The sequence below is a fragment of the Abramis brama genome, assembly GCF_963993115.1.
Source record: "Abramis brama genome assembly, chromosome: 6".
Lineage (NCBI taxonomy): Eukaryota > Metazoa > Chordata > Actinopteri > Cypriniformes > Leuciscidae > Abramis > Abramis brama.
Window position 1 is genome coordinate 35,219,883 of NC_139968.1, and position 15,148 is coordinate 35,235,030.

Consider the following 15,148-nt stretch of genomic DNA (forward strand, 5'->3'; position numbering starts at 1 on the left):
TTTTACTTATGTAGGTCTAGGTGTGAGGTTGAATGCATATATAGTGTCTACTGATGCCCAAGGCCCAAACACAGTCACCACTTTTCTGCATAATGTAACCACAAAATTCAAAAACATTACAGAAAGTCCTATAAGTTTCTAACATAACTGAACATTAAACACTAACATTAACTAACAACATCTTTCAATTTACTGAAAAACATATAAAATAACACTTTAATCCCCAAATTTACCCTCCAAATGCAGTCCCTTGCAAAGCATGCTGGGCATGCAAAGCAAAATAATATATTATTTTGTTTTAAATATATTAAGTTGATTTAACAAAATAAAATTAAGTTGGAACAAAATGTTAAAAATCGTGTTACTTTATCTTATTTTGATTAATTAAATTGAACATTGCAACAATTAATTTTTGAGTGTATTTTCTTTCCAACATTATTATTTTGCTTGCAAAATACTTTATCCACCAATGTAAAACAATGAAAGTGACCCCCAATTTTTCCTCACTTTCAAGAAGATGTTAAGGTCTATATTAAATCCTTGTCAACCTCTTGTAACAAAAAGGTTATACTAAAACTTTGAATGTAACAGATCACAGATTCTACCCAACCTAAAAAGCCTCAGTATCCATCTAAACATCTCTACGACCAGAGGCATGTTAAAATGTAAAGCTTGTCTCCTTCAATTGTCAACTGCGCTCGTTCCTGTTGCGTGTCCTTTTTAAATCATAACGGGCATTTATTATTATTATTATAATAATTTTGTTGCGTTTTTGTCTGTTCAAGAGCTAAAGAGAACTCAATGTGGTGCTGGCACACTATCTGAAGTGACTTTCTGTGCACACTTCGGGTGTTTATTTATAGAGAGACGCTTCACAGATGCGCAAGTACATATTTGGGTTTTTCTGCAGCGTGCTTGAATGGTTTAAATTGATTATAGCATCATCATATAATGTAACGCTAGCCAAAGAATGCCAGAAAAAAAAAAACAGATGCTGTTAACTGCGTTAAATATTTTTAACGAGTACGTACGTAAACTGAACAAATAAATTGCATGCTTTAAAGCGTTGATTTTGAGAGCCCTATTTGATGTATTTTACATCAGCTGATCAAATGTAGCTTGAATGTCGCTTTGGATAAAAACTTCTGCCAAATTAATAAAGTGTAATGTAAACACTATTTATGTGGGAGATTCAAACACCAGGATTAAAAATATATTGTAGAAAAACTGTTCATTTCTTCTCCAGGTGTTTTCGGTGTTGGATCAGAAGAAGTGTCAGTGATGGAGGGAGATTCAGTCACTCTAAACACTGGTGTTAAAATAAACCAACAAGAAGATATTAGATGGTATTTTAATAACATTCGCATCGCTCAAATCAATGGAGATCTCAGTAAGATCTGTACAGATGTTCAGTGTAATGAAGGCACTGAGAGATTCAGAGACAGACTGAAGCTGGATCATCAGACTGGATCTCTGACCATCAGAAATATCAACAAAACACACTCTGGAGAATATGAACTGAAGATCATCATCAGCAGCAGCAGGATTAGTCGACATATCTTCAATGTTACTGTCAATGGTGAGTTAGTGAATGTTAAATGCATTTTATATATGTTTAAACTATATTGTTAATTTTTTCCCCAATGATATTCAGTTATTTTCTTCTTTTTTTCCCTCAGTTATAACTCTTACAGTATTCAGATCTTGTACAGTTTTTCCATTGACAAGTTGTTAGTTTTAACATTTAATTTTTTCATAGGAAGCTGCAGTTGAGCTCAGAGGGAGTTGACGTGTTTAATCACACAATCTCTGATCAGCTTCTGTTATTATCTGTTTAAATAAGGATTTAATGTAAAATATGTAAAATGGGTTTGAGTACAAAACAAATTGTTTCTTTTCAGATCGAAAGTTAAGAAAGGGCTTGTGCCATTTCATTAGTTTTCTCATGTTGTGGCGTTTGTTGTTTTCATCTAGAACTTTAATCAACTGTTTCAGGTGTTTCTGCTGCTGAACGAGAAAAGTCAATGAAGGAAGGAGAATCTGTTACTTTAGATCCTGGTGTTATAAAAAACCCACATGATGTGATGACGTGGTATTTTAATGACACTCTCATCGCTGAAATCACTGGAGATCAGAGTAAGATCTGTACAGATGTTCAGTGTAAAGAGAGATTCAGAGACAGACTGAAGCTGGATCATCAGACTGGATCTCTGAACATCACAAACACCAGAAACACAGACTCTGGACTCTATAAACTACAGATCATCATCATCAACAGCAGCTTCAGCATCACTAGAGTGAAGAGATTCAGTGTTTCTGTCGTTGGTGAGTGTATAATTCAGCCATTAAATGCATTTTCTTTTGTGGACAAAAAATAGTTCAATATTTTTAAATCAACCCAATAACTGATGGGTAATGGACCCTTTAAAAAAAAGAGAACTTTGACTCAGTGACACTTTGACTAAAGTTATTAACTTGAAAAATGCAGTTTTCCTGTGAATATTGTTTTCTGTTGAGTGTCTTAGTGATTTTAACTGCTGGTGCCATTTATAAGTTAAATCAATATCATACAACTGATGACCAGAAATGTGTATGCAGAAGGTAGAAAGGTGTAAATATGAGTCAAAGATATTGTTAAACACTGGGTGTATTATCAGTCGAGCTGTTGACATTGTCTGTCTTCATCTGTTCCAGGTTCAGGTCTGTCTTCAGGAGCTGTAGCAGGAATAGTTGTTGTTGTTGTTCTGCTGGTTTCTGCATTTGTAACTGCTGGTGTGATTTACTATCATCACCGCAGGACCCATGCACCAGTACCACAGCACGTAATTATTACAAATAGCTGAGTTAACAAGGAATATTAATTTAATTCTACTGAATATACAAACATAAATGTAAACTGTGAATGAATAGTAATTTTTTGTCCTTTATTTTTAACACTACAGTTCACCAGTGAGGCAGTCAAAACTATCAAAAACACAAATAATGCCAATATTAAATGAATAACAATTCATATTAAAACATAAAGTGCAACTTTTGTCAGATAGCAAGTCTTGTAAGAAAATGCCAATACAACAGTTTAAGCAGTTTTGATGTGATATTGAAATCATAATACGTAATTTTGTAATACTGAAGTACAGGAGATGACAGTTTGATGCAGTTTATAGACAGTGTTTAATATTAAGGAACTGAAAACACAAATCTGTAGTAGTTTTTGTGTTTGTGTATCTGAAACATCTATCCTCCTCATTACTTTAACCTTCTGTGAATCTGTGTTTTCTTACAGGAGGGTGATACTGATAACCCACCACCTGATCCTAGTGACATTCAGGGGGGTGATGCTGATAACCCACCACCTGATCCTAGTGACATTCAGGAGGGTGATGTTGATAACCCACCACCTGATCCCAGTGACATTCAGGAGGGTGATGCTGATAACCCACCACCTGATCCTAGTGACATTCAGGAGGGTGATGTTGATAACCCACCACCTGATCCCAATGACATTCAGGAGGGTGATGCTGATAACCCACCACCTGATCCCAGTGACATTCAGGAGGGTGATGTTGATAACCCACTACATGATCCCAATTACATTCCTTTGGAGGACATGGGAAATCCTTAAATCAGACTCAATGTTAAAAGCATGCAATGTGACTTTGAATATTGTTTAGTGCTTCAGCTTTGTAGCTGTAAAAGCAACAATGGATAATTCACCTCAGATCTTGAAATTAAACAAATGGAAAGAACGTTAAACTGTGAACATACAAGTGTATTCTTTGGCAAATATTGCAGCCGTAACGCGCCACAGAGTGTAAATAAGGGGTTATAGTCAATAGCCTACGAATGGAATGTTATTATGTGTCATGGAACAACTTGCGAACGGTCAGATTTGCTCCATCTTTTGATGATGTTTTGTTTAGAAAACCTTGAATCCATGTAAGACACAATGTTATTAGACACAATCCATGTCATTAGAATCAATGAATCCATGTCATTAGACACAACGTGAACACATGTGAAGGCCAGTGTTTTTTTGTTGTTTTTTTTGCGGTGATGACGGTGACAAGCTCAGACCCGCGGTAGGCGTCACGTGACCGCGGTATTGCGGTAATGCGGTAACCGTCCCAGCCCTAGCTGAAACTCTCTAATTGTCACGATTCCAAGATTTCGGAGGTCGGTACAAATACCAGTGAAGTGTCTGAATTTTGAGATTTACATGAAGTTTACATTTAGCCTTAAACACTAAGATTGTAGGGCTGAGCGAATATGAGTAGAACTCTTTACTGCCCTACAACTTCAGAAATCCCTTTAAAGGAGTACATGTGAATTAAACGTGCCACAATGACCTTCATCATCACAATTTACTAATGCCTATCTAGTGCAAGGGATATGCTGATTGAGGACTGTTGGGACACTCCAGGCACGGGATGGATCTGTCGGGAGAGACAGAGTTATTTGCACCTCAATGACACGTCTGTACCATTTGAACCCAGTCACTCCCGCTCACTGGTGCGTAACCTCACACTATGAGAAAGGCTTTTATGGCCTCTTCTGCACAGCAGTGTATTATTTGTTACAACTAAGTTTTCTATACAGTAAGTTGTTCCATTCTTCTGTCTGTATTTAAACATGTAACTTAAACAACTTTGCCTGCTTTAAAGGCTTTGAGAATCTTTCCTTTTACACTGATAATGTTGAAAGCTAAAGTGATTGTAACTTTTTTTAGTGTTCAAGTTAAATCATGTTTTCCTATTAGAAAGACTTTTACCTTTAAAGAATAAAGGTAATTTATTTCCGTTCTTCATTTAGGGGGAAAAACTAAGTGAATATGTGAGTGATATACTGTAAATGAACATCTGACACCGCTCACACTGCTGAGAGCAAGGGTTAGATGAATATGTAAATATGTGCTGTGAGCTTTCCTCTCAATAACAAAAAATAAACACAACAAAATTGAGAAAACAGCAAGCATTTTAATAAAACATAAGAAAAACATCTAATCATAGCAACATGGACATGTTACAAGCTCTGCAATTCTACACTCCACTAAAGTCTTGCCACATTTATTTATATATCACTTTATACAATAGACTGCTTAAAATCAAGCAGCTTTACCGTATTTATTAATTTTATAATTAATATTAATATTAGCATGAAAAACAGTGTCAGTGTCTTGTTTCATTGGAAATATGTTGTGGAAAAAAAATAATAGTTTACTTTTTCCTTATTTATTTCATTTAGACATTATGTGAGTTTTCTTTCAATTCAATCATGTGTTTTCTCTCCTGGAATGTATGTATGCACCTGGCAGGAACAAAAAAAATAAAAAAAAATTAAAAAGAAACAAATGGTCAGATGAGTCTTTGAACTCATGGGTATGGGTAATTTGCATTCAGGAAAGACAGAGGGATTATTTAGCCACAAACAAAGACCTTTTGGCCTCACGGGTGGGAAAACAGTAAAACCCCAGGGTTGTTTAGAAGGACCACTGTATTTCTTAAATCCAGCTAGATCTGGTTTACTGGGGGAGCGGAAAATTACAGGAGAAGAGACTATAGGTATAAAAGACTGTCTGTTTTCTGTGTGATTAGGTTTTTGTTCCTATCACGAGGTAGCTGTCGTGGTATTTTTGTGAACAAACCTCTTAAAGAGAATAAAACTTTTTCTCTTTAATTCAATTTGACTCTGATGTTTCTTATGCCTTGATGCTGTTTGTTAATTATTGTTTTTGCCACAACAAATACAACTTAATTTTCCATGGCAGTATTCCTGTGCGCTCATGTTTTCACTTGCAGACGTCTGACCTTGACAGATGAACGGGAGATATGAAAAAATACAAACATAAATGAAAAATTTTTAATGTAAAAGGCGGAACCTCAGCGCACACCTAATCACCACGGACCAATGGGAGTACAAAGGTGTTTACCAGCCGGAAGTTTTTCCCGGAAGTTCACTTTGCCAAGCTGTTTTTCGAACTCCCAAAATGAACTTTGTTCTTTAGCCTGATTTTTTCGAATTGACATCACCTCAGTTCATTCTTCAATTTCACTTGAATTAGGCCTATATCGAGGCCTCAAATAAGCGTTAGGTGTACAGTCGTGGCCAAAAGTTTTGAGAATGACACAAATATTAGTTTTCACAAAGTTTGCTGCTAAACTACTTTTAGATCTTTTTTTCAGTTGTTTCTGTGATGTACTGAAATATAATTACAAGCACTTTATACGTTTCAAAGGCTTTTATTGACAATTACATGACATTTATGCAAAGAGTTAGTATTTGCAGTGTTGGCCCTTCTTTTTCAGGACCTCTGCAATTCGACTGGGCATGCTCTCAATCAACTTCTGGGCCAAATCCTGACTGATAGCAACCCATTCTTTCATAATCACTTCTTGGAGTTTGTCAGAATTAGTGGGTTTTTGTTTGTCCACCCGCCTCTTGAGGATTGACCACAAGTTCTCAATGGGATTAAGATCTGGGGAGTTTCCAGGCCATGGACCCAAAATTTCAACGTTTTGGTCCTCGAGCCACTTAGTTATCACTTTTGCCTTATGGCACGGTGCTCCATCGTGCTGGAAAATGCATTGTTCTTCACCAAACTGTTGTTGGATTGTTGGAAGAAGTTGCTGTTGGAGGGTTTTTTGGTACCATTCTTTATTCATGGCTGTGTTTTTGGGCAAAATTGTAAGTGAGCCCACTCCCTTGGATGAGAAGCAACCCCACACATGAATGGTCTCAGGATGCTTTACTGTTGGCATGACACAGGACTGATGGTAGCGCTCACCTTTTCTTCTCCGGACAAGCCTTTTTCCAGATGCCCCAAACAATCGGAAACAGGCTTCATCGGAGAATATGACTTTGACCCAGTCCTCAGCAGTCCATTCACCATACTTTCTGCAGAAGATCAATCTGTCCCTGATGTTTTTTTTGGAGAGAAGTGGCTTCTTTGCTGCCCTTCTTGACACCAGGCCATCTTCCAAAAGTCTTCGCCTCACTGTGCGTGCAGATGCGCTCACACCTGCCTGCTGCCATTCCTGAGCAAGCTTTGCACTGGTGGCACTCCGATCCCACAGCTGAATCCTCTTTAGGAGACGATCCTGGCACTTGCTGGACTTTCTTGGACGCCCTGAACCCTTCTTAACAAGAATTGAACCTCTTTCCTTGAAGTTCTTGATAATCCTATAAATTGTTGATTTAGGTGCAATCTTAGTAGCCACAATATTCTACATTCTGGAGTATATGCAAATTGCTATTATAAAAACTTAAGCAGCAACTTTTCCAATTTCCAATATTTATGTAATTCTCAAAACTTTTGGCCACGACTGTAGATTAGGCAATCGGCACTGTGATTGACATGGCCAATTAAATCTTTAGAATCGGCTGCGAGCGGAGTTTCCTCTGTTTTTTGGGGGGGTAAAAAAAAAATTTGCCTTTGCAGACTACTGTACAGCACTGTGCAACACATTCAATATTCAATTTAAATAGAGAATTGAATATTCAATAAAGTTAGTAAATTTCCATGTGATGTTAAGCTAAAAAACTAAATTTTGTTTCTGAATGCTGTACTGTTTGTGAACCACTACATTACAGTACTAATACAGAGTAACAAAATATCAGACATCACAATAAGAACTTGTAAAAAATAAAACAGATGTGATCAAACAATGTCATAGAAAGGTCAAAAGCAAAGCAGAGATTCTGTGAGAAACCAAATGTTGACTCAGGGCCCGTATGAGCTCTATCATAAGATCCAGTAGATCCAGTTTTTGATCATCAATTTCTAGGGACATTTTCATACATGACCTCTGTCTTTGATTTCTGCAAGGAATCAAAAACACAATCAGGAACTGCTGATGCAAAGTGAACATTAATTGCAGACCAACCTTTAAAACAAGACCTTGTTAAAGTGTCTGTAAAATAATTGATTTGCTAATAATAGCAAGGATAAAGAGCAGGAGTGCAAAACCCAATTCCTGGTGGGCCCCAGCCTTGCAGAGCTTAGTTCCAGTCTTGCTCTAACACACATATAGACTGTGTCTCAATCAGGCCCGGCTCCACAGGGGGCAAGAGTTGGCATGGCCCCACCCAATCAGGAGTTTGGCCCACCCTGGCTCCACGCCAAACAAGGACTGATTGTAAAATTGGTGTCATGTTCAATTCAGCTCCAGATTTTGAGTGAGATTGGGTTTTCGCTGCTTGATATCAAAATTCCACTTGTTATTTAGAAAGCAGTATTAGAAGTGACCACGGTCTTCATAAACATTCAAATGACTTTAAACAATTCACGTGCAAGAAGACTCGAAAGAAACTCAATTTGGTAACCGCGTGTTGTTTTCAGTGCACATACTCACAAGTCTGAACTGAGATCTTTGTGTCTTATCGCGCTTAAACGAATGAGTACACGCAAAATTTGGCTTGTATCCAAGTAAAAAATCTTAACTGATGTAAAATAAAATTTCTTAATGAACGTAAACAGTTGAGAGAATATCTGAAATGTGTCAGATCAGTGCATTTGTTCTTAAAGTGACAGTAGATAAATACACCTGCTGCTGACCTTGACTGAATAACTTCTTTAGCTTTAATAAGGATTAATATATTTAATGCATACAGTATTTTGTACCTATATACTGTTACTACATACCTGATCTGACCTTATTTGTTCTGTTGTATTTATTTGTGCTGTTTTGTGTATGTATTTATTTATTTATTAAATTATTGGGGCAAGTGAAAATTTTGGAAGGGCAAGTAGGCCTCACCATAAACTCCTTAGCGTTGAGCTCTGTGTTTATATAGAGTCCCTTAAAGGGGTGGTTGATTATGATTTCACTTTTCTAACTTTAGTAAGTGTGTTATGTTGCTGTTTGAGCATAAACAACATCTTCAAAGTTACAACGCTCAAAGTTCAAAGCAAAGGGAGATATTTGCTTTTAAAGAAATAGCTTTTTTAAGGACTAGTTAGTGACATCACCAACCCTAGAATTTACATAAACCCCACCCCTGGAACTCGATTTATAGAGCTGGTAAGTCCCGCCCCTTCCGTAAAACCCTGCTGGACCTCAAAGTTGAAAAACCGTCAATGCAAGTGAATGGGAGAAAATAATTATTTTCTGGTCCCGTTTGAATTGTGCCATGAATGTGAACATATGTTGTCTGTGAATTTTTTATATAATCTTTCGTGTGAAGAATGCTACAATTTAGCGGGTAGAAGTTTGATACGGTTAGACTTTGTGTGAGAGCACTTTGTGGACTACAACTCATCGCTGCTTTCGACGCGTTTGAAACGTCACCACCACTAGCACACGGACACTAGCTCACGGATCCCGCTAAACATGGCTGTCTTTGGTGCACTTCACCGCCTTCTTTCAGGGAGAGGACAAAATCGTTGAGGTTGGCGAAAACCACGGGTAAGTCAACTTTATGGGGTGACGTCACATAGGCGACATGTAGTCTTTCTCGTTATGTCTCTTCCACAACTGCTAGCCGAAGAATCATACCATATACTGTCAAACTCGTAACATGAAAGATTATATAAAAAATTCACAGACAACATATGTTCACATTCATGACACAATTCAAACGGGACCAGAAAATAATTATTTTCTCCCATTCACTTGCATTGACGGTTTTTCAACTTTGAGGTCCAGCGGGGTTTTACGGAAGGGGCGGGACTTACCAGCTCTATAGATTATCAAGATAGATTATGCTAATTAATGACTAGAAGATAACTACACATAAGCTACATAAATTCATAATAACAATTCAGAAATGTCCTGTTGCTTCTACATGTTGTCACTTCTTGAGTCTCTCCATCATTGCCTGACTCCGGTTTGAACATAAAAGGCTAAACGTTTTTGAAATCTTCAGTGCATGTCTGTGTGAGTGCAAGCTGTTGAAGCTCCGCCCTCTGTGCCGAGAGCAGCAGCTCATTTGCATTTAAAGGAACAGTGCTCACCCTCAAAAAGTGAAAATTTTATAATGCTATATAAAAATATCTGTGGGGTATTTTGAGCTAGAACTTCACATACACACTCTGGGGACATCAATGACTTATTTTACATCTTGTAAAAAGGGCATTATACCACCCCTTTAAGACATGCTGCTTTTGTTATAAAATAAAGTTACAACATTTGTTACAGTGAAAAAAATAAATAATGTTAAAACCCCGGTCCACCAGGATTGTCACTTGGCCCACCTTACATCTGAAAGCTGGAGCCGAGCTTGGTCCCAATTCAGAAGCTGCATCCCTCAAAGGACACGAAGGTCAGACTGAGTGTTTTTAAAATGGGGCGGTCTAGCCTACGGAGGATTGTTTTTTTTGTTGTCGCCTAGCAACTGTAACATCTTCTGTTGATGAGTGGCAGTAACATTTGTAGAGTTTTTTTTAAGTATATTCTAAATATATTCACCATAATAAAGAGTATAACTATAAATATATTGTATAAGAGTATATAAGTATAATTAGCTGGATCAGGTGTGTGATTAATTAAGCTGTGGCCTTACAGAGTTTTGCACCCCTGATATAGAGTCAATCTGTATTTTGTTGCAGACGTTCTAAACCTGACGCTGTAACTGCATCAGGCGGATAAATGTTTGCAGCCCAATACTTTGTGGTTTTTGGTAAGAGTTTTAAAAGGTATACACTACCGCTTGTGAAAATCTTTATTTTTCAATCACTGAGCTTTTTGATGAGAAATATCATTGAAGTGTCAGAGTATACTCTTAGATAACTTAGATGACAAAAATCTCACACGATCTCATACCAATATAATGTCACGCTCACACACTGATCTAATCTGATTATAATCAGCTTGTGAACGTGAGGCACAACATGGCACATAATGAAATAAGACAGTGTAGTAGTCTGGTCTATTTAAATAACAAGATCCTTTTTTTATTTGATTCTCGTGAAATATAGCTCAACACTCAACTCAACATCACATTGATTATATTCTAAATGTACGAATTCGAAACTTTATAAGTGTTTTTTTGTTTTGTTATGTTAAGCGCCCTTTCAGATGATGAAATCGATGACACCAACATCATGTAGTAAGAAAGTTTAATTGTAATAATAATCCTTAGGAAAACAATAGGGCCTTCGCCCTTTCAGGGCTTGGGCCCTAATGGACATTGAATGTATAGGTCTGCAAAATGGAAATATTGTATGTTAGTGTTTACAATGAGTTGCAAACAATACATACACTTGGTGTAAATAGAATTAAAAACTCTTTTGAGCCTCCCTTACTGAAGGTAATAATGACCAAGACTGATCACCCCCGATTGTTTACTGACACTCTGATGCATACAAAACTTCAATCAGCAAGTTTCAATCAGACTGACTGCAACAGTCATAAAAGATCTTACCGTTTTTGGTGTTGTTGGTTTACACACTGCTGAATCGGTTCTGTCTTCCTCCTGGGTCTGGACTGTATAAATATCACAGATGTGTTAAAACTACAACGTTTTCAATCTTATATCAAATGTGAGCTTTGAAAAAGATAAATATTTTAACATGCATTAATTTCTTGCTCTTCTAACCTGTTTTTCTACCTTTCTTGCAGATGCAGAAGATCACAACTGCAGTTACAATCATCAGAGATCCAGCAGAGATCAACACTATCAGAGACACACTGAGACTGGAGGAACTGAAGGAGAGAGTGTGTCTGGTGCTGTAATGATAAAGAAAGAAGTGAACGCATCAGTCTGATCTACAACAGAAGACAGAGATCAGGCCAGTAAATACACACATATATCATCAGTGCTGTGGTACCTGCACATGTGTGACAGAGTGTGTTGATGTCCAGATGTGTGGTCTGGTTGCTGATGGGATTGTTCAGCACACAGCTGTAGGTGTTTTTATCCTGATATTCCACCTCCAGAGGTAGAGAGAGACTGATGCTGAGATCACACACACTGATGCTGGACAATACACTGATTCCTGCGTACCAGGAGAGAGTCACATCACACACATTCAACACTGATGAACACACCAATGAACAATTTGATGATGATGATGATGATGATGATGATGAACATTGTGAAGAGTTACTGATGATGACTGGAACAGGCAGACGAGCTGAGAAAGATGAGATAAATAAACAGAAATATGGATAAATCTACAGTGTTATTTTTGGTTCATTGTGTGTATGAGCATTGATTGTGTCTGTCATCTCAAACTATAACATATTTAAACATTTCAATATTTAAATATCTAATAAAACAAGAAGAAAAAGAGTAATAATATCTCGACTCACCATAGACAGAAACACTGAATGGTTTTGATGTCAGGTTCGCTCCAATTATCTCAATTTGATAATCTCCAGTATGTTCAGTTGTGGTGTTTGTGATGGTCAGAGATCCAGTTTGATCGTCCAGCTTCAGTCTGTCTCTGAATCTCTCATCAGTAACATCAACGTGAAGAATCCATATTTTCTACAGGTTTCAGCTATAATGTACTTTTAAGCTCCATATTTCCACAGTATGTAGCCTTCATGTATTTTATCAACAGAAGTGTGTAAAGTGACAGAATCTCCCTCCATCACTGACACTGACTGTATTTCATTTGTTTCGGCAGCAAACACTCCTGATGAACATGAACATGAACTTTTAAATATGCTGAATTTTCAACACATTTTTAATTGCTGAATTTCCAATACTTTTGTAGTTGTTTATGATTACTGCAGAAGTATTTAAAAAAAAATGTTGGACATTTCTTAGGATGATTTCCTTTTGCATTTGTACTCATTGAAATTAAAATACCTTAAGTGAAGTTCACAACGTAATTTCGGGAGGGGTGAACCCATCTAATCATTCAATTAACTGAAGGAGCACATAAGCAGCCGCTCACCTTGCTCTGGCATCACCTCCTTAAATGCACATTGCCCAACCATCCTTTGTCTTCCTAAAGCCACCGAGTGACAATGACACGAGTGCAAGGGCCCTTTCATTGCTGCTTGCAGCTTTAATCTAAAGATATATTTCTTATTTTTTTTAGGAGTGACTATGCTATTGATCTTGTTCTTTATTTCTCTGTGTTTTATTCATATTTTATGCAATTTTTTTATTCACAAAAACAGATGTCTCAATACTTATACATAATACATTTACATTTACATTTAGTCATTTGGCAGACGCTTTTATCCAAAGCGACTTACAAAGCAGGACTAGATTAAGCGAATCATCATGAAGAGGCAAAAACCAAAGCTACGCAAGAAGTGCTCAAGATACAAAGTTCAGGCATTATTCAGAGTAGCATAAGCCCGATAAGTGAGGTTTTTAGAGGGAAAGGGGAGGGTTTTTTTTTTTTTTTTTTTTTTTTTTATGTGGTTAAGTGCTCACGGAAGAGATGGGTTTTCAGATGCTTTTTGAAGGTTGTCAGGGATTCTGCATTCCGGATGAGGGTGGGGAGAGCATTCCACCAGCATGGAACTGTGAATGAGAATGTTCTGGAAAGTGATTTTGTGGCTCTCTGCGATGGAACCACGAGACGTCGCTCGTTGACTGATCGTAGGCGTCTGGTAGGGATGTAGACTCGTAGGAATGAGTTAAAGTAGGAGGGAGCTGAGCCTGTGATAGATCGGTAAGCAAGCGTCAATGCCTTGAACTTGATGCGAGCAGCGAGAGGTAGCCAGTGCAGAGAGATGAACAGAGGAGTGACGTGGGCCCTCTTGGGCTCGTTGAAGACAAGACGAGCTGCAGCATTCTGGATCATCTGTAGAGGTTTAGTTGCACTTGAAGGAAGTCCGGCCAGAAGAGCATTGCAGTAGTCAAGCCTAGAAATGACCAGGGCCTGGACGAGAAGTTGTGTTGCATGCTCAGTTAGGAAAGGCCTGATCTTCCTGATGTTGTGCAGTGCAAACCTGCATGATCGAGCTGTCTTTGAAATGTGATCTGTGAAGGTCAGCTGGTCATCAAACGTTACTCCAAGATTTCTCACCGACCTTGATGGGGTGATTGATGATGAATCTAGCTGGATAGTGAAGTCGTGCTGTAGAGACGGATTGGCAGGGAGGACGAGAAGCTCAGTCTTTGCCAGGTTGAGCTGCAGGTGATGTTCCTTCATCCATGCCGAGATGTCCGCCAGACAGCTTGAGACCCGTGCAGCTACTGTGGGATCATCTGGTTGAAACGAGAGGAAGAGCTGTGTGTCATCAGCATAGCAGTGGTAGGAGAAGCCGTGTGCTTGTATGATGTGTCCCAGTGATGTGGTGTAGATGGAGAAGAGGAGGGGTCCAAGAACTGAACCCTGGGGTAATAGATTTGATGTCTTTATATCACTGAGATTTCCTTATTGTAAAATCTCTTAAACTCATTGATAACAATAAGAACAACAAGTTTCTTAAGAATTATGATCATATTTTTCTCACTGGTTGAGGTGTCATTGTTATTTCTCTGTATTTTTTTTCTTTTTCTTTACTTTTCATTTTATGTCAATGTATTCAATGCATTTTCTTGCAATAAAAAAGCAAAAAAAAAAGGATAATAAAAGATTAGTGCAGCAACATTTATGCACAAAACAAGCAACAGAATCTGACTGATTATTAGCTCGGGCAAGAAAAATGTAGGAGTTCTGTTCAGAAAATGAATGTGCCATGATCCTGCCTCTTTCTCTGTCTCCCTCTGCTGGTCACACACACACAATTCACCATCACGCTCTCACTTTCATTACTGACAGCTGGTTTCACTTTCCATTATGCTCATTCCTCTCTACCTGTTCCTTATCTCCTCTCATTATCTTGGCTTCTTCTAACCCTCTCTTTCCCTGTCTTGTTGTCAGATGTTTTAATGTCTCAGACGCGTGCACACTGACCAGAGTTTTTTCACTGTCCTGTCCTGTCCTGTCCGTGTGTTCTACGGAATAACTTCTACTGCTTGTATTACTTTGTGCTCGTCATTGTACATCTACAAAACCTTACCTGCTTAAGGCTAAGGCTAATTACCTGCTTGGTGCTCGCCGTCTGTATCCAGCTCCATCTGTTTCTCCGTGATTTACAAGAACCGCTGCTTCGATCACCAGCCTTGTTCATCCCAGCCACAGAGAGGAGATTTGTGTTCACGTTATATTACAAGTCTTCTGGTTTCTTCGGTTGCTGTTTATTATTGAACTTTCAGTTTGGATTACCTGTGGTCAAACTTTTGATTCTATTAAAGAACT

At 38.0% G+C, this 15,148-nt stretch overlaps 1 protein-coding gene across 2 annotated transcripts in view; it reads left to right on the forward strand.

Moving 5' to 3' along the window:
* LOC311084781 (uncharacterized protein) overlaps positions 1–5,576 on the forward strand; it is a 32,939-nt gene extending 27,363 nt beyond the window's left edge. For both annotated transcript variants that reach the window (XM_084117051.1, XM_084117052.1), the window contains exons 2-5: positions 1,247–1,579; positions 1,996–2,325; positions 2,695–2,822; positions 3,284–5,576. In XM_084117051.1, coding sequence (XP_083973177.1) covers positions 1,247–1,579; positions 1,996–2,325; positions 2,695–2,822; positions 3,284–3,622 — 1,130 coding nt within the window. In that variant the 3' untranslated portion in view covers positions 3,623–5,576. The remainder of the gene's footprint in view (positions 1–1,246; positions 1,580–1,995; positions 2,326–2,694; positions 2,823–3,283) is intronic.
* Positions 5,577–15,148: the final 9,572 nt, after the last annotated feature.